We start from the raw sequence: 20,953 nt of genomic DNA on the forward strand, positions 1-20,953 counted from the left end.
GTTCACAAGGCCTTATGATTTTTTTCGAGCGCAAAGTTCACAAGGCATTATGATTTTTAAAGAGCAAATAATTTACAAGGCCTTATGATTTTTTTCAAGCGCAAAGTTCACGAGGCTATAGCTTTGTGATTTTTCAAAAGGCTTTACTTTATAGCCTTGTGATTTTTTTTCGAGAGAAAAGTATAGCCCTGTGAACTTTTCGCTCGGAAAAGTTTAGTCCATGTGAACTTTTTATCCTAAAGGAATGGTACATGTGCATCATTACCGTCGAGTAGACTGTATCCATTCTAGTGTCATATATAAGACAAACAAAGCATGACAACCTCAAACTTTTGTAGTTTTTAAAGTATTTTATTTGCCAAATGCCATTTTTTATAATGGAACAAAATAATTATAATAACAAAATAAATCCAACGAAATTTTCTTATAGGGTGTGTTTGTTTAGTTTCCCTGGGTCGACCCTGGTCTGCCCCGATACATTTGAATAGCTTTGACGGGGCTCACCGGGGTCAGCCCCCAGTGCCCTGCTTCTGGAGTGAGTAACTTGGGGGTGACCTGAGGTGCATGCCGTCACCACGAGAGGGCGAGTGTGATCGTTCGAATAGCTCTTGTCATGGGCTCAACCCGGGTGAGCACCGCGGGGTAGACCCATGGAAGCTAAACCTATTGACCTATTGAGCTCGGTTGACCTGGGTCATCTGTCCATTGACCTCAGTGACCTCTGAAGCTCCTGCCATGGAAATGACACCTGTTGTTCCAACCACTTAGAGACTGTCAACAGCTGTTTCTCCTTGCACCCTTGGCCAATCAGCTGCAGTGCTATGGGCATGCTCTGTGGTGACAAGAAGGCGGGGACTGATATCGCTGGATGGAATGCCTGCAAAAGGAATAATTTTGATTAAAAGTTTATCTTGTTTTGCTATCGCTTAAAGGCAGTGGACACTATCGGTAATTACTCAAAATAATTATCAGTATAAAACCTCACTTGGTAACAAGTAATGGGGAGAGGTTGACAATATGAAAGCAGTGGACACTATTGGTAATTACTCAAAATAATGATCAGCATAAAACCTCACACAGTAACAAGTAATGGGGAGAGGTTGACAATATGAAACATTGTGAGAACCGGCTCCCTCTGAAGGGACGTAGTTTTCGAGACAGAAGTAATTTTCCACGAATTTGATTTCGGGACCTCAAGTTTAGAATTTGAGGTCTTGAAATCAAGCATCACAAAGCACACAACTTTGTGTGACAAGGGTGTTTTTTATTCTATAACTATCTCGCAACTTCGACGACCAATTGTGCTCAAATTTTCACAGGTTTGTTATTTTATGCATATGTTTAGATACACCAAGTGAGAAGACTGGTCTTTGACAATTACCAATAGTGTCCAGTGGCTTTAAAGGCACTGGACACTATCAGTAATTACTCAAAATAAATGTTAGCATAAAGACCTACTTGGTAGCGAGTAACGGAGAGCTGTTGCTTATATAAAACATTGTGAGAAACAGCTCCCTCTGATGTGACGTAGTTTTCGAGTAATTTACCACTATTTTCCACAAATTTTTACATCGCAAATACGCAAAGATGGTTTCGCATCAGTTGAAATGTGCTTAACTCCTGGGGAAGATTCCATGTGAAAACAGCCTTGTGGCATCAAAATTTGTATCGCATTCCCAGGAAGTGTGAACTGTGCTTAAAGGGGACTCACCCGCTAAATTGGCCGACATGAACATTACGTCTTCTACTTCCTGTTGCTGCCGATTGTCTCGGGCTACAAAGTCTTTATACGCCCTAGCATCGCTGACTGAGGAAGGTGTTAGTAAGATGTCTACTCCACTACGAAACACTCTCTGGAAATCATTCGCGATCAGACGTCGGACTCTCTGAGCCTGAAGGAAGTACTTCTCATAATTGCTGTCCAGACAGAATAATAATAATAATAATATTAACATTTATAATAATACAAACTTAAAGGCAGTGGACACTATCGGTAATTGTCAACGACTAGCCTTCACAGTTGGTGTATCTCAATATATGCATAAAATAACAAACCTGTGAAAATTTGACCTCAATTGGTCATCGAACTTGCGAGATAATAATGAAAGACAAAAACAACCTTGTTACACAAAGTTGTGTGTGTTTAGATGGTTGATTTTGAGACTTCAAGTTCTAAACTTGAGGTCTCGAAATCAAATTCGTGGAAAATTACTTCTTTCTCGAAATCTATGGCACTTCACAGGAAGCCGTTTCTCAGTGTTTTAAACCATCAACCTCTCCCCAATGCTCATAATAAAGAAAGGTTTTATGATAATAATTACTTTGAGTAATTACCAATAGTGTCCACTGCCTTTAAAAAGCACACTTTCTAATAACCAATTACTCAAGCGCAACCGAAAAAAAAAATACAAATGCTCTTGGAAAATAACACTAATACAGGAACGCACAAATTATATTTAGTAATAAGCCACAAAGGAAACTGATTGGGTAAACATTAAATAATTTTTGATTGAACAAAGACAAAGTATTGACCACCTTGTGAATTCCAACTGTTTACTCCACAAAATGGCTGACTGTATTAGTGCGCAAAAAAAAAACAAGAAAAAAAAACCCAACATTTTCAAGGCACTATTTGTGCGGTATATTATATTCTACATGTACCATGAAAACACCTTTCGAACCATATGCATTTTATAACAAACAGTTCCAAACGCTTTTTACCGACCAACTCAACCGAACCAATGCAACGTGTTCTTTTATATTTGATCATTTTAGAATGATTTTAAGTTGCATCCCCTTAAGGTGATCCCCTAGCTGCCACTTCCCAGGTTGTATTGTAATTTGGGTGTGATCCGTGGCTACACGGCAGTTAACGGTTGTATGGCTTCTGACTGGCACCCCCGAACAAAGATATTGACAAAATAGGGACACCGCCAATATAGGTCTAGATAGCTCAGTTGGTAGAGCGCCGGCACATTAATCCGGAGGTCGTTGGTTTGAATCCCACTCTAGTCAATTCTTTGTTCAACCCCAAAAATCATTTTAGAATTTCAATAAAAATGTTCTCACTCTTTAAGCAGGAAGTAGTTCCCGGCGAGAATCCGCCCTCTGACGACATCATTGAAACCTTGGTGTCTAGTCGCTGCATACAGTGATTCAGTTGAATCACTATGCTCATGTCTATGACCTACGGGGACAATATAAAGGGAAGGTACATTTGTAGATGTTTATAGGATTTAATAATAATAATAATAATGAACGGCACTTATATAGCGCTTCACACAACAGTCCCGAAGCACTTTACAAAAATTAATGAGTAAACAGGTAAGTTTTCAGCAGATGTTTGAAAATGTTCTCGTTCGGAGCAGTTCTGATGTTGTGCGGCAAGTTGTTCCAGAGTGAGGGTGAAGAATATGAGAGCGAGCGGTGGCCATAAGACATCGTGCGAGTGATGTATGGGACTAGTTGAGAGGTAGAGCTGGAACGGAGGGTACGATGAGGTACATTACATGAAGGAGTTCTTGAAGATAGTGAGGTGCGGATTGGTGGAGAGATTTGTATGTCAGCAGGAGAAGTTTGAATTCTATGCGTTTGGAGACGGGTAACCAATGAAGTGAGCGAAGTACTGGGGTGATATGTTGTTGAGGTGATTTGAGGCATTGCATGGTGAGGTATCTATATATATTTGGTTTGCAGAAAACCATGTGTGTATCTACTTGCCAGTTAGAGTTGTTCTTAGAGAACTGTCTTTCTTAATTCAACAACCATGGAGTTGATTGTTCGAATGATTGGGAGACTTCTCAGTTCTGAAAAGAACTGTCCTGCTTATTAACTATTACCTGGTCGGATGATATAGAAAACTGGCGGGACTACAACTTTAGCTTACAGGATCGTACAACTGCACTACCAAGGAGTCAGTTCTTGAATTGGTCACAACATTTCGACTAGCTGCTCTAGTCATCGTCAGGAGACCATAGATGTGTGGAAACAACTCCCGACACTAATTGGCAAGAAAAACTTTCTTAGCTAGAAGTACAGCAGCTTTTGACCGTATAAAGCATGTTGTGAATCAATTCACCTTGAACAAACCCGAAACAGTTTCGCTTTTGTTATTGGTGGAGAACACGCCATGGTCATGTGGGCGTGTTTAAGCGAGTGTTATAAACACGGCTAGAAGTGTTCAAACATAGGCGAGATTGCTTGGTGCTTGTTTAAGCACAATACAATAAATACACCAGCAATCAATGTACAACTACTCGAGTCAAATCATAAGATCGTGACAAGAACTGAAAAATTACAAAAACTGTTCAATAGATTTTCAAACATGTTTGCGCTTAAAAAAGAAAAATGTATATGAATGGGAATAAAAGAGTGGTGACTTAGCCTGGAAAGTTTGTTTAAAACCTTGCGGGGCCCAATTTCATGGCTCTGCTTACCAAATTTGACACATTCACTAATCTCCACTGACCTGCAAACACCCAATTTCTGTGCTAGCTGTGTAAGCGTAGAATGCCTAGTAACCAGGAAAAACGCAAGCGCACAAGCCAAAGTTCCCGCTAACCTGTGAAATACGCACGCCGTAAGCACAGAAGTCCCTTGCTTCCGCAAGTGCCGATTTTGTGCTTATGGTAAGCTGAGCCATGAAATTGGACTCTTTCTAACTAAGACTAATCTTAGGACTTAGGACGAGTCCCAACCCTGCACTGTAGCATGCGGACCTTAAGATTAATCCTAAGTTAAGACGAGTTACTCGTCCTAACTCGAGATAAGACGAGTCCTAACTCTTTGTGAAATCGACTGCAGGTCCTTTAGCTTTATCGCACCACCATGATCCTGCCAGTTACAAACGTTCAAGACCTCGAACCACTCTTGTACTCCTTAATTAAAAACTTAACAAATGTTCACTCACCATACTCAATTCCATCATATCTGGCCATGTTGGATGCCACTTCGACAGGACCCATCACTGAATAGCAAGCTGTTGAATACTGAACATTAGGCACAGAGACTTCAGACACCTTCACTCCAGCCTTCTCAAATAGATCCACACCCTTGGACCAAGCTTGGAGAACGCAGTCATCAAGACCGGGGAAATGAAACTCCTGGAAAAAATAATAATGACAATAATAATAGTAAAGCCAGAGTAGATGTCAAATTTGCATCGGGGATAACATAAATTATCACACAAGCTCGAGTGGAATACAGAAACATACAGTGCTTTTGCGTCCCATATCCAACGAGGCAGAAGGCTTCATTGGATATGGGGCAAAGACGAAGTATTCAAATGGTACGTTCGTTACACTTCCCTAGGTCTACCCCGCGATGCTCACTCGGGTGGGCCCCTGACAAGAGCTAAACAAACGATCACACTCGCCCTCTCATGGTGACGGCTTGCACCTCAGGTCACCCCCAAGTGACCCACTTCACAAGCAGGGCACTGGGGGCTGACCCGGGTGAGCCCCGTCAAAGCTATGCGAACGTACCGAGCAGACCGAGGTCGACCCAGGGAAGCTAAACGAACGCACCCAAAGTTTTAGAGTACATGTGTGCAAACCAAAGTTTTAGAGTACATGTATGCAAAATTTCAGCCTCTCAAAACACATGACCCAACTTTTAATCCTCTTATGTAATCAATGTTTAAACAGCCAATAAAGGATGATCTCAAATATACAGATACTACAGTTTTCTAACAGCTGCAGTCCATCCAGGAAACATAACAAATATTACGAGTCTCTTACCTCACGTTAACCATGGTAAAAAAGGGTGTTTCTTCAGAACGCTACAAGCCAAATTTCTGAAAAACGTGGGGTCAAACAAGCCCGCGCGACAAAGGAATCGTGACGTCAGTGGCGGCTATTTTGTGTGGAAATGCCAAAGTATGAGGGTCATTATAATTGATAAGCCGTTTTTCACTTTCAGCTGAAAACGTCGCTGTCCTGGTGCATTTTTGATTTGAGTTATTTAGTACTAAATGCAAATTTTGAGAGTAAAATGGTTATTTACCGGTATCTGCGATGTCTATTTGGCCATAAAAAGGTAATAGTTAACAAATTGAGACCATCCTTTATTGGATCTTTAATTTGCACCAGGGATAAAAAATACCAATGTTTGCTCTAGCTGCAATGATTGCTAGCGGGCAATCTCGGTGGTCTAGTTAGTAAGACACTGCTCTAGGATTGCAAAGAATGTGGGTTTGAATCCCACCCGAGTAATAATGCCTGTGTGGGTTTTTTCACAGGACTTGGGCAAGTACAGAGTGCTAACACACATCAGTGTACATGGGTACAAATCAAAATTCATAAATACATCAGACAGTTTCGCTATTCCTATTGGTGGAGAGCGCGTCACGCGGGTGTGTATAAACCTTTGTTTGTGATCAGTAAAGAGTGTTGAAACATGGGCGTGACACGCGAGCTTGCACCTATGTTTATAAGACAGTTTCTTCATTCATATCGGTGGAGAGCATTGGCCGAGACAGTTATGCCACATCACGCGATACGCGCTACGCGCACAGCATTCCCTTATGAGGAGTTGTTTACCCAAGGGCCTTACCATTTCAAAGCTGGAAGGGTGTTGTGTTGAAAGAAATCATTGAACAATTCAAATTTTTGCATTTCTTTTACTTTTTGACCAAACATTTTTGTTGTTTTTTGACCGTAAATGTATATGAATGGGAATCAATGTGTGGTGAAGTGGTTTTCAACATGTGGTTTAAACCTGCCGGGCCTGGTTCTTGATAATTTACCTCGACTTTGCCTTGGTAAAATTATCAAGAACCAGGCCTCCTTGGGTTTAAACCACTAGTTGAAAACCTCTTCACCAATTGATTCCCTTATTAATACTAACACTCTTGCTAAGATTTTATTAAACAGAGAGACAGCTCAGTTGGTGAACACAGTTTTCTAAGGCTGAGAGATTTCTCACAAATTAAATTACCTTCGGGATGCCGATGTGTTGTCCGTCCAGTGATATTTCTTCATTAAGTTCAAACGGCTCAAATGTGTCGGTGACTGTTGTCGAGTCTAGGGGATCATGCCCAGCAATAGCACCTGTTCAAACAGATTTAAAACAATTAAGTTGAATGATCATCATTTTCCATTAAAGGTGGGGTCATGTTTTTGTCATGGTTATTATAAAGAAAGACACATTGTGATTTGTGTTACAAAAATTACTCAACTCCTTAAATGGTAAAAGTACAAAAATATGTATTCCTTCATGTGATTGATTCCACACCTAATACTGTAGCCACATCATCAACAGACTTGGCGAATATTCCAGGTACGTCCAGGGAATTGACTAGAGGGATGAGGCCATGCCTGGAGCAGAGTCCATAGGTAGGTTTAAAACCAACGACGCCACTGTACGATGCTGGGTGGCGGACTGATCCCCCTGTATCAGAACCAAGAGCTCTGTGTGAAAGGAAAGAGAACGTTTTTTATGATTTTGAAAAAGCTTTTTGTGCTTCCATCAGTCAAGGAAATAGTAGAAAAATAGATGCCTTTTAGGAGCGAAAACGGTTAGAGGAGAGTGAGAGGGCTTTGTAATCATAATTAGTATAAAAATCACTATGGCAATACTGACAACCATAGAGTTAGAGGGCGCACTGGCCTATATACGCGCAGGCAGCCATTTTCTAAGTTGACAAAACTGGCATCCCACAGCGTGTGGTTGTGCGGCCCTTTTTGTAAGTTGAACAAAACAGCATCGCGTAGCGTTCAATAAACACAAACTCAAACGTGTGTTCCATATTCAATGCGTGTACATAATGGCGCGCACGTGTCTCCTTGCGGTCCCGTCGCCTTTGTGCAAGAAGCATCACCCGTGCGCCCTCTAGTTCTTATATATAACTCTACGACTGACAACCCATCTTTAAGATGAACCTTAGTGCTTTGTGAAATCAAGCTCAACACACTTATTTTGAAAGAGTAGGGGTTAACCCTGGTGTTTCTGGTTCACATATCAAGCACCTATGTTTACAGGTTTCCTCAGGCTTGCATATCTGACTATGTCAGGTTATCCACTAAATGTTCCTGTACTCAAATATTGGTACCTCGTTCCTTTATCTAAAGTGCTCTGGTCTGCCGCTCTATTAACCTACCGCAACCACGTTGTAAAATGCTATGCAAACGCTGCAAAATATAAGTCTAGGTCAGAACGCACTGTAGAATTACTCAAAGGCCAGTCACAGTAAATTTCCACGTGACAGCTGAAGGAAAAGTCCAATGGGAACATGGCATTCATGTACTTTGAGTCTGATACTTTGCTAGAGCATTCCGCATCAAGAAAACGACACCAAACACCGAAAGAAGAGAAAGCAGATGAAGAAGAGTACCCTACCTTTTCCGATATCCCAAGGTCTCGCCGGTGCCGTCTTGCTCAGCCTCTCTGCTAGTCTCTTCTCATCCTCCTCCTTCTGTCTCCATCTCGCTGACTCCGCCTCCTCCTTTATCCTTGCATCTTCCTCCTCCTCCTGATGGTCCTTATCGCCCTCCTCCTCAACTATCTCCCCCTTAGCTCTCTTACGCCGCTTCACTTTATCCAATCAGGCCTTCAGGGCCGCTTTGCATTTCGCTTTGAGCTGTTCACTCATGGTTCTCTGATCAAGTGTCTGAAAAAAGAATCGATCGCACAAACGATATACCAACTGTATTCTTGAAAAACATCTGTATCAATGTGCATTTGGAACTTTATAGCTTGATTAAAAAAAAAAAAAGGCCAACTGGGTCAATTTCATAAAGGTTTAGGACTATTCCTAACTTAGGACTACATGTATAGTCCTAGAAGATATTACAAACTGACGAGTAACTCGTCCTAACTCGAGATAAGACAAGTCTCAACTCTTTGTGAAATCCACCCTTGGTCTTACGAACTTCATTAGAGCGTAGCTTGAGTTTTGGACATCCTATGACTAAAAATAAAACAGTTTTGAAAAGAGCAGAGTGTCCTCTTGAAATTAACTCAGAAATGGATACTTTCATCACCGTGTGATGGGTTTTCCCCTGATTGCACCACATGATCGCATCACATTTATTCCATGAGGGGAGGCTTGTGTAAAACTCTCTGAGAGTTGTAGTTGTAAAAAGAACTGGGGTGCGTTCCACTCGTGCAAACGTTGCCAACAGTTGCGCACGTTCGCAAACAATTTCAAGTGGAACAAGTTGTGTGCTGCCACCGTTGGCGAACGTTGGCAACTTTAGGCGAACATACTTCTGAGGTGTTGGCGAGTGGTTTTAAAATGGCCGACAAGCATACAGTATTATTTCTTTGTCACAAACAAAATAACATTGTATTTTCGGTGATTTATAATGAAGATTTAAAGTAACAAAGTTAATTAGTTGAAGAAATGATGTAGAAAGGAGGACTACATACAGCAAAAACTAAGTTTAAAAAAATACTACGTACCGTGCGCGCCATCTTCATTTCAGGGCCCCGCCATATTGACATCGCGTAATGCGCACCAATCGTTCCAAAGATAAAAAACGTTTGTGCGAACAGTTGCGAGTCGTTTGAGCAAGTGTAACGCACCCCTGGTGGTTGACAAGCGTTGAGTTGATCACCATAGGTTCTTCTCAGATAGAAGAACCAACTCTTTACACAAAAGAAGATTTACACATGGTGCTACTGCAAAACTAACCTTGGTACTGGACATGTCTGGTAATTGTCAAAGACAAGTCTTCTCACTTGATGTATCTCAACATATGCATAAAATAACAAATCTGTGAATGTTTGGACTCAATTAGTCATCGAAGTTGCAAGAGAAGGGTTGTGGGTTCTGAGGTCTTGGTTGTGAGTTGTACTTTGGTATTTTGTTGCTGTAGGTCGTTGGGTCGTCGAGGTGGGTTATGGGTTGTGATATATATGGGTGTCGAGGCCGAGCGGATAAGAGCACCGAACTCAAGCTCTGATGCTTCTGTTCAGCAGAGTGTGGGTTTGAATCCCGGTCGTGACACTTGTGTCCCTGAGCAAGACACTTAACTAAAATTGCTTCTCTCCACCCAGGGGTAAATGGGTACATGTGAGGGCAGAGATGGTTCTTGTGATTGATTTAGCCGAGTAGCGCATATTGATGTTGCACAGGCTGCATACTCCACCAGGGAGCTGAGATGGTTTGAGGAATGAATTAAGGCCCAGTGACCAGGGGTAATAATGTGAAGTGCTTTGGGACGCCCTCTGGGTGTGAAAAGCGCTATATAAAAACGGGTTATTATTATTATTATTATTATTATGTGGGTTGTGGGTTGAGGGCTGGTTGTGATGCCTATCCTAGACTGGGGGTCTGTCTTTCAGGTCCATGCCGCTAGACCCAGTGATTCCATTGGATACAATGATATTGGATAACCGAGCACCCATTACGCCCAAACAGTATACTACTGTCAAGTCCGCAATAGAATTTGACTGCGTAGCGCAAATTTTCACAGGTTTGTTATTGTATGCAAATGTTGGGCTACACCAAGTGAGAACGCTGGTCTTTAATTGACACAAAAATCATGTTATCCCCAAGGATAAAGACAGGTCCCTGCCGCTAGACCCAGTGATTCCATTGGATACAAAAATGATATTGGATAAACTAGCACCCATTATGCCCAAACGTTACACTATACTGTCCGCAATAGAATTTGACTGAGTATCTCTATGTAAAATTAATGAGGACAAAAGTCAAAACACATGCCAGTTTTTGATGCCGATCTTTGGCGTTATTTGCGAGCCACGAAGTGTGGCGTCAGATGTTCAGGCTACGCTTAACCAAGCGCTAAACTACATGTACAAGGTACCGTACAAACCAGTAAGGTTGCAGAGAAAACATCTCCTCAACTCTTTTCCCATAATTTTTCTCTGATGTAACGTAGTTTTTGAGAAAGAGGTAAATTCCCACTCAAAAAATAAAAGGCTTCTGCTGAAGCCTTTTGTTATGCATCTGAAGTACACAAAGTTGTGAAAACAAGAGTGTTTTTTCTTTCATTATTGTTTTGTAACTTCGATGACCAACTGAGCCCAAATTTTCACAGGTTTGTTATTGTATGCAAATGTTGGGATACACCAAGTGAGAATGCTGGTATTTAATCGACACAAAAATCATGTTATCTTCTTACCTCGTCTCTAAGATGACTCAACATCTCCATCTGACTCTTTCTATCTCCCTCATCCTTTGAGAAGTCAAAGTAGCCGACACCCATCTCTCTCACCTCTGAACAGAAACAAAACTGGCATTAAAGACTCTGGACACTTTTGGTATTTGTCAAAGAACAGTCTTCTCACTTGGTGTATCTCAACATTTGCATGAAATAACAAACATGTTAAAATTTGAGCTCAATTGGTCGTCGAAGTTGCGAGATAATAATGACAGAAAACAACCTTGTCACACAAAGTTGAGTGCTTTCAGATGCTTGATTTTGAGACCTCAAAATCTAATTATGAGGTCTCAAATCAAACTCATGGAAAAAAAAATTCTCAAAAACTACGTTACTTCAGAGGGAGCCGTTTCTCATAATGTTTTATACTATCAACAATTCCAACAGTGTCCACTGCCTTTAAAGGGAAGGTACACATTTGGTAATTGTCAAAGACCAGTGTTCCCACTAGGTGTATCCCAACAAAAGCATAAAACAACAAGCCTGTGAAAATTTGGGCTCAATCGGTCATCGAAGTTCAAGAAAATGATGAAAGAAAAACCACCCTTGTTGGACGAATTTGTGTGCTTTCAGATGGGAATAAATGACTTCTAGCTAGAAGTCTTTTAATATTTTAGTGAGAAATTACCTCTTTCTCAAAAAACTACGTTTCTTCAGAGGGAGTCGTTTCCCACAATGTTTTATACTATCAACAGCTCTCCATTACTCGTTACCAAGTCAGTTTTTAAGTTAATATTTGTTTTTAGTAATTACCAAACGTGTACCTTCCCTTTAACCACCTTTCAGTGATCACTTTGCAGAACAAGTTTGTATTTTTTAAATTTGTTTTGTCATAATGAAACAATGACTTTTTAACCCAGAGATTGACTGTTCTCAAGAAATGTACCTAGACTTATTTTTATCTATTGAGAAAATGTGGCTTTTGTTCACTGTCTCAAATATTCATTGATCTTACCTACATAGTAATATTTTTCAGAATTTGCAGAAACATTTTGTTTAAAATTATCTTGGGAAACCCGGGCAGTACAACAAATCACACAAATATTGCGTGTTCTTAAATTACATTCCCGTTGGCACATGATCGCAACCCATTAAAGGATTTGGGTACCTTTTCAAAATGTCCATAGATTTACATTAAACTTACAGGGTTTGAAGATAATGATAGTGGAAATCTTACCCCTTCATATATTACTTACTGAGGTGCTGCAGTTTTTGAGAAATGAGTAAAACAATGTCATGAAAATAAGTTTGTAAATTAGTCAAATAATATTCGTCTCATGAGACGAAAACTATTTTCGTGACATTGTTTTACTCATTTCCCCAAAACTACAGCACCTCAGCATGTAATATTTTCAGGGAAGCTTTCTACTATCATTATCTTCAAACTGTGTAAGTTTAGTGTAAATCTGTGGACATTGTGTTTTTTGTCCTACAAAATTTACATAGACCCTTTAAACCACAAGAACGATCTACTGACTAGACTGAATCATTATGCTTACGTAAGAAAGGAATCCTACATGAGTGAATACGGGCAGATGCCCAATGGAGTGGTATTTGTCAAATTGGAATATTCCTACCGTTCACAACCCTTGAGACTTACTCAAAATAATTATTAGCATAAATCTTTACTTGGTAAAGAGTAATGGGTAGAGGTTGATAGTATAAAACATTGTGAGAAACAGCTCCCTCTGAAGTAACGTAGTTTTCAAGAAAGAAGTAATTTTCCACGAATTTGATTTCGAGACCTCAGATTTAGAATTTGAGGTCTCAAAATCAAGCATCTGAAAACACACAATTTTTACGACAAAAGCGTTTTTTCTTTCATTCTTCCTGGCAACTTCGACGACCTATTGAGCTCAAATTTTCACAGGTTTGTTATATTATGCATATGTTGAGATACATGTACACCAAGTGAGAAGACTGGTCTTTGACAATTGCCAATAGTGTCCAGCATCTTTAAGACGGAAAACAAATAAACAAATTGTTCCTCTTTCTTTTTCACTAAAAGGTACACGTTGCCTTGGATCAGACGAGTTGGTCTATGAAAAGTGTTTGAAACCATTTGTTATGAAATATAATAATAATATCAGAGTCTTAATAGCGCATGTATCTACCAAACAAGGTACTCAAGGCGCTGAGTATTATACAAACAAACTTTCAGAAATAATGGTTATTGCAGTGATGAGTTCTTAAACCCAACTATTTAGCACCTTATAAGGGTTTACAAGATGCTACGGCGCATTAAGCAGCCACAGCCAGGAACACCGGGGCGAACCCCTTCTCTTTTCGATAAGTGCACCGGGTTCTTTTACATGCGTTACACAACACATGGGACCAACGGCTTTACGTCCCATCCGAAGGATGAAGCAATGGTTATGTGTCTTGCTTAAGGACACAAGTGTCACGGCTGGGGATTCGAACCCACACTCTGGTGATCAGAAACACCAGAGTTTGAATTCGGTGCTCTTAACCGCTCAGCCACATTAGGTTAGGAAGATGTTTTAAAAGTAGTTTTAAGAAATCCACACAAATATGCCTTGAAATTGCGATTTTCCTTATACATGTACGTCGTGAACTAACACGAAACTCTTGACTCCACAAAATGGCCAACTGTGTTAGTTTTAAAGGAAAACCATAGACCGACTTGCCCGATTCTCTGCCAAACAGGGCCAAATTTCATAGAGCTGCTAAGCACAAAAATTTGCTTAGCAATTAGCATGAAATTTCTTCCTTGATAAAAACAGGATTACCAAAAAAATTTCCATTTGTTGCATATTTCTTGTTACTGGTATTCAGCTGTTGTTTGCTTATCCTGAAAATCACGTGGAAATTTGGTTGGTAATCCTGTTTATATAAAGGAAGAAATTTCATGCTAAGCAAATTTTTGTGCTTAGCAGCTCTATGAAATTAGGCCCAGTACACCACAGCACCAAGAGTCCCAATAAAGTAAAGTAAGTGCTGAATTGAATTGTCCTCTCTAACAGATAAGAGTCGCTATGTGGCATTCATTATACACACATTCTGGTGATGGTTAAAGGCAGTGGACACTATTGGTAATTGTCAAAGACTAGCCTCCACAGATGGTGAACCTCAACATATGATGGTTGAGACCTCAAGTTCTAAATCTGAGGTCTCAAAATCAAATTCGTGGAAAATTACTTCTTTCTCGAAAACTATGGCTCTTCAGAGGGAGCCGTTTCTCACAATGATTTATACCATCAACCTCTCCCTATTACTCGTCACCAAGAAAGGTTTGATGCCAATAATTATTTTGAGTAATTACCAATAGTGTACACTGCCTTTAAAGCCATTGGACCCTTTTGGTAAACAGTATTGTCCAAAGGCCCACACTATGTGTATCACAACTTCTATATCAAATAACAAACCCTGTGAAAATTTAGGCTCAATCGGTCATCGGAGTCTGTAGAAAATAACGGGAAAACCCACCCTCATATCCGCGCGTTTCGCCGTGTGTTTAAAATAAATCCGTAATTCTCGTTATCGAGAATTGATATTGTTTTACTGTTTTCTCAAGTCAAAAAGTAAAGCATTTCATGGAATAATATTTCAAGAGAAGTCTTTCACCACTACCTTCTGTAAACTCTGTAAGTTATTTGAAAATCTGTGAACTTTAATTTTTTTATCTGTACCAAAAGGGTCCAATGGCTTTAAACTACTGCCTCATCCAGGAGTGAGTCCTAAAAATATAAATGAGAGAGGGAGTGCATGCAGTGAGTACACAGGTGTGAGTGGAGTCAGAGAAACCGCCTGGTGTTGCGTAACAAAAGGAAGGCATGAGGGCCGCCTGGTGCATTTAAAGGCAGTGGACACTATTGATAATTACTCAAAATAATTATTAGCATAAAACCTCACTTGGTAAAGAGAAATGGGTTAAGGTTGATAGTACAAAACATTTTGAGAAACGGCTCCCTCTGAATTTACATAGATTTCGAGAAATTTCAAATCGAGACCTAAGATTTAGAATTTGAGGTCTCGAAATCAAGCATCTGAAAGCACACAACTTATGCGACAAAGGCGTTTTTTCTTTCGTTCTTATCTGGCAACTTCGACGACCTATTGAGCTCAAATTTTCAAAGGTTTGTTATTGTATGCATATGTTGAGATACACCAAGTGAGAAGACTGGTATTTAACAATTACCAACAGTGTCCAGTGTCTTTAAATTGAATAAAGAAAAAATACTGTATGTCTACTACATCTTACACCTTACCATCAAACTTGAGGTTTTGGTAGTGAAGAGGACCAGAACCTCGGCTCCTCATCTTTTCCTCCTCAGCCTCCCATTTCTTCCTTATCATCTCCCGATGCATGTCACTAGAGAGAAGATCTGGCAGTGACTCTCGCTTCATAGATTTCTCTTTGTCCTCCTTCTCCCTAAAATATGCAAAACAAAAACAGGTATTAAAGTGAAGCTTATTATCTCATCCCCATCCGCCACCAGAGGGCAGTATTCTTCCCATCATGTCTCCTCTTTCTCAATCCATTAAAGGGTCTATGTAACTTTTGTAGGACAAAAAACACAATGTCCACAGATTTACACCAAACTTACACAGTCTGAAGATAATGATAGTAAAAAGCTTCCCTGAAAATATTACTTGCTGAGGTACTGTAGTTTTTGAGAAATGAGTAGAACAATGTCATGAAAATAATTTTCGTCTCAGTGATCATGAGACGAAAATTATTTTAGAATGTAAAAACGTTTTTTTCATGCCATTGTTTTACTTATTTCTCAAAAACTATAGCACCTCAGTAAGTAGTATTTTAAGGGAAGCTTGCTACTGTCATTAGCTTCAAACAGTGTCAGTTTGATGTAAATCTGTGAACATTGTCTTTTATGTTTGATGCAAAAAGTACCCAAATCCTTTAAGGCCACATGCCAACAGATATTATTATCACTAAAGAGAAAATCTGGAAGTGATTCTTGCTTCATAGATGTCTCTTTGTCTTCCTTCTCCCTAAGTTATGTAAACGAAGACAGGTCAAGTTAAAGGAACATGTTGCCTTGGATCGGTCGAGTTGGTCTTTGAAAAGCGTTTATAACCATTTGTTATAAAATACGTATGGTTAGAAAGATGTTTTAAAATTAGGATACAATGATCCACACAAATTTGCCTCGACATTGCATGGTTTTCCTTTTACCATGTTTACTTTGCGAAGTGACACCGTCGGCCATTTATGGGAGTAAAAAATTTGACTCCCATAAATGGCCGACTGTGTTTGTCGACGACAAACTGTTTGGGTTTTCCTCCAACATCTTAAACTGAAATTTCTTCATCATCTTCTCTACACAGCGACCTTCAGGGTCACAGTGCTAGTCACTTTTTAAGGGTAACTTTTTTAGCACCATGAGGATGGATTTGTGCGCTTTGTAAGTTTTCATTATTACTATTACTACTTATTTCATTACCAGAATATAGAATAGTTGACCAAGTTCACTCTGTATGAGTGACTTCTTTGGAGTTGTATTTTTTTCGGCCTCCTAAACCAAATAGTTGCACAAATTGTGTGCTTTTACAAAATTGTTAGTTGAACTATGAATCAAATAGCAAGTGCGGAGACCAATCATTTATATCCGGTGATAATCTGGACTTACCTAAATGCCTTTAGGATTAAGACGTTTATCCATGTTGATGAGCTCAGGAAGATCTTTCTTCATACAGCGTCTGGATCGTCCTTAGAAGGTGTCCACATCATCCATTCTGAGAAGAAGAGAAAACAAGGAAAGTCGGACTTTAAATGTAGATTCATAAAAACTCCGGACAGTTTCTCTACTCCTATTGGTGGAGCGCACTCCTATAAGTGTAGCGACAAGTTCTTAAACGGCCGTTTAAAACCGGCAACGACCCTGCAAGGTTTTAAACGGACGTTTAAGAACGAGTCACTACTCTTTTATTCCCATTCATAAATGCCCTTTTATTAAAAAACATTAACCAAAATACAATTACAGACACTTTGACAATTGAAAATTCGAGGTTTGAAATATTTTTTTCAAAAACTTTGTGAAGAATCTGTTTGATGTGCGTGGGTTGTGTGTACGCGAGCCCGCTTAAAAAAAGATTACGCGCACGCTTACATATATTCAGGCTGTATAGCTATGAATTGCGTTCCACGCGATAATCTTGCGCGCGCGCCCGACATGCAGAAGCCAGCCGATCTTAAACAGCTTCAGATGTGTCTTTATCAGCCGTTTAAACACTCCCACGTTTGCACTCTCCACCAATAGGAGTGGAGAAACTGTCTGGGGTATTATGAATGGTTGATAATGACCAGTGTTATGACCGGCTGGCTTTCAAGTGTCACAAAGTTTTGAAAACAAATATTTCCAACCTCGAATGTTCAACTGTCAAAGAAGAAGAAAAAAACCAGGAAAGTATGACTTTAAAATCCACTGAACACCATGGTAATTACTCACAATAATTTTTAGCATAAAAACTTACTTCAAATAACTAGCAATGGAGAGCTGTTGATACAATACAATCATAGGCAAATCACCCAGGTGGGATTTGAACCCATGACCTTTGCATTGCTAGAGCAGACACATGTATAACCCGGGCAAGTACTGAGTGTAAAGTGCTTTCATACACATCGGTGAAAGGGTAAACAAATTATATTATTTATCTCCGATGCTAACTATCACCTGGAATATATTATAGTTAAAACAAACTTCTTTAAAGTCACCTGGGAGTGGTATTTTTTCAAAATAAAGCTTTTGTCAACAATGTGTTTTGATGAGTAGAATATGAATAAATAGTTAACTAAGGTTGCCCCGAAATTGTTTTCTTTTTATTTAAAAATTTAAGAGTTAGGCCCGACCCCAAGAGGGCGCTGTCCATGACGTCAATCGTGGCGCGATAGTTGAAGAGAAAATGTGTAGTCTGGCCACGTACACTACGTCTGGGTACCTGATCGGTATGATGCATGTGCAGAACTGTGGTCACAAACCATGTCTGCACGCACTATGACTGCTGTGCGGACGGCCCACTCTGATTACCCTGCATGGTGAAAGGCATGCAGTGCCAACACAAGATCGCTTGGTGCTTGACGATTGGTGTAAGCTAAAAACATGCCCTCACAGTTTATGATTAGAAAGATATGTTAAAAGTAGAATATAATGATCCACGCAAGTATCACTCAAAATTGCACGGTTTTCCTTTTATGTCGCGAACTAACACGGTCGGCCATTTATGGGAGTCAAAATTTTGACTCCCATATGGCCGACCGTGTTAGTCGACGAGGTAAAAAGAAAACCACGCTATTTTGAGGCATATTTGTGTAGATCATTGTGCTCTACTTTTACAATATCTTTCTAACCATATACATGAACATTTTACAACAAACGGTCACAGAACGCTTTTCAAAGACCAACTTGACCGATCCAAGGCAACGTGTTCCTTTAAGTTGTTTATTGGTTCCTTTGTCAGGTCATGTTGCTTTGTCATATTTTTTAATGTGTCTGGAGATCTGTTCTTTGTTTTTTGTGTTGTTGTTGATTTGTTGTTGTTTCTGTTGTTGTGTTTTTTGTTGTTGTTGTTTCTTTGGGTTGTTGTTGTTTGGTTTGTTTTTGCTTTGTTGTTTCTTTGGATTGTTGTTATTGTTGTTGTTGTTGTCCCGTTGCTGTTGTTGTCCCTCTTGTTGTTGTTGTCCCTATTGTCGTTGTCTTTGTTTTGTTTTTCTCCCCGTTGTCTTACTTGGTTGCCCAACCACCCCCTCTCTTCCCCACTCTTTTCTTCCTACTGCGTTTTGTATATAATAATTTCTTGTCAATATTTGTTTTATTTTAAAAATTTTGATTTATTCATGTTATTGTTTTTGCTATTTTTCCTGATTTTGTGCACTTGTTTTGTAGTATTATACTGTACTTTTGTGAACGTTATTGTCTTGTGGTCGAATAAATACTAATTATAATAATGATAATAATAATTCTACTCCGCGATAGTAGTATGTATACAGAAAGACAGTTCTCTAAGAACAAACTCTACCTGGCAAGTAGATACATACACACACATGGTGTTACAGCAAACCAAACATAAATTGATACCGCGGCTTGCCATGCAATACCTAGAATATATTCATTTCTGTTTTAGTGTGAACTTTTTTTTTTTTTTTTTTTTGGGGGGGGGGGTGTTTCAAAATAACTGGGGCAGCATCTCAGCATAAAAAGTTTGTTTTCCATTCAAAAATTATTTCACCTCTTGAAACTCAAAATGTTGAGCGATTGAGTCACTCTATCGTATTGGTAACTTTTTCGATGTTCCTTTTTTTTATATTCTTTATTAAAAGCCAGAATAAACTTTAGGTTTTTTGTATCAATTTGATCAGTGAAAAACTTCATGATGGACATGATGGACCATGTTTTGAGTCTGTGTTCAGTAGAAAGGCTAGAAGAGTTGACTTGTAGGCCTAGACAATTGTATTGGGCAAAGTTTATGTATCACACCACCACTTTTTGCTTTTCATTCAACATGAAATAATATCAAGTCTAATTACCTCAATCAATGAGATATCCCTTTTTGTAAAAATGAGTGAAAAGTGGCGGCAGGGATGCAGAAAGTTTACTCCTACCTACCTACATGTAGAACTATTTCGGTTTCGTCCGGCTATCGACGGGAGACGATAGCCGGACGAAACCAAAATAGTTCTAGTAATTAGTATGGAGTACGGAAAGTTATCCTTGTTATCAGTTGTAGTTGTATTGATTGATGACTTTAGAAGAGAAATTAATTTATTTTGATCTGGTGGATGGAACTTGGAAATGTTGATTGAAGTTGAGGAAAAATAAAGTAAACTCCCTCCATTCATACAAATTTCATTCATTAAAATTTAACAACAATCGATCGTGACAACATGGCAATGGCCAAAAGTCCTCTTACTTCGCCTAGTGACAATCAATCAATTCAACTTACTTAGTGTATCAAACTGTCAAATCGAAACGAAAGAGTTCTTACCGATGAAGCATTCACTTCTATTTTCTTGCCTGAATTCGTGTTTTCCACTGAGGTGTGATCTAGACAGGGGGCCATATCTGCAGATACACCACAATTTCATATAATGTGGCTATTGCTGCAGTCACAGTTGTTGTTCAGACTTCATTCAGGGCAGTCAAATTCGGTTTAAGGGCGCCGCCATCTTTAAACCACGGTATTTCTGTTACCGACAATAGAGGGCGCTATACTCCAAGAGCCGTCACGACGCGTCGTGTATAATTAATTTAAAATAAAATAATAACATTTTAAATAATCCTCAAAATGAGAATGGTCTCTCATGCATGCAGGATGACCAACATATCCTTTATAACTTGGAGGATCTTTAAATTATTTCAAGTATATTAGTCAACAATAAAGAAATAATTGGAAAGTAGAATCCCATGATATTTCTATAAGTTTTGCAAGAACAATTTTTTTTTTCTTCTTCAAAATAGTGGCCAATAAGTCATAGTCTGACAGTTTTTAAAAACCACTTTTGCTATTAAAAATGTCCCAATTCTATGTTCTGGAATTTATACATGGTAACGCACTCAAAAATTGTCCTGGGTCACAATTGACCTGGGCCCAATTTCATAGAGCTGCTTTAAGCACAAAATTTTGCTTAAGCAAAAAAAACCTTGCTTAGTAAAATCAGATTACCGGCCAAGACTCCACTCAATTGTTATGCTGAGTGCACGACAGCTAATCACCAGTCACAAGCAATGTATATGGCATGACATTTTGGACAGTAACGTGTGTAAAATAAGGGAGCTATTTTCGTGCTTAAGCATTTTTTTTTTTGCTTAAGCAGCTCTATGAAATTGGCCCTTGGTTCCAGATCC

The 20,953-nt window shown here is 39.3% G+C and overlaps 1 protein-coding gene across 1 annotated transcript; it reads right to left on the bottom strand.

The window, feature by feature from the left end:
* Positions 1-370: 370 nt before the first annotated feature.
* On the bottom strand, positions 371-20,258 carry LOC139946766 (glutamyl-tRNA(Gln) amidotransferase subunit A, mitochondrial-like). Its single transcript, XM_071944448.1, has 8 exons — positions 20,094-20,258; positions 16,742-16,847; positions 15,359-15,522; positions 11,091-11,185; positions 4,910-5,102; positions 3,070-3,187; positions 1,712-1,917; positions 371-877 (listed from the first exon to the last, which is right to left on the bottom strand). The coding sequence occupies exons 3-8, from the start codon at positions 15,495-15,497 to the stop codon at positions 765-767; spliced, it is 864 nt and encodes a 287-aa protein (XP_071800549.1). The 5' UTR covers positions 15,498-15,522; positions 16,742-16,847; positions 20,094-20,258; the 3' UTR covers positions 371-764.
* Positions 20,259-20,953: the final 695 nt, after the last annotated feature.

Source organism: Asterias amurensis, chromosome 14, assembly GCF_032118995.1.
Source record: "Asterias amurensis chromosome 14, ASM3211899v1".
Lineage (NCBI taxonomy): Eukaryota > Metazoa > Echinodermata > Asteroidea > Forcipulatida > Asteriidae > Asterias > Asterias amurensis.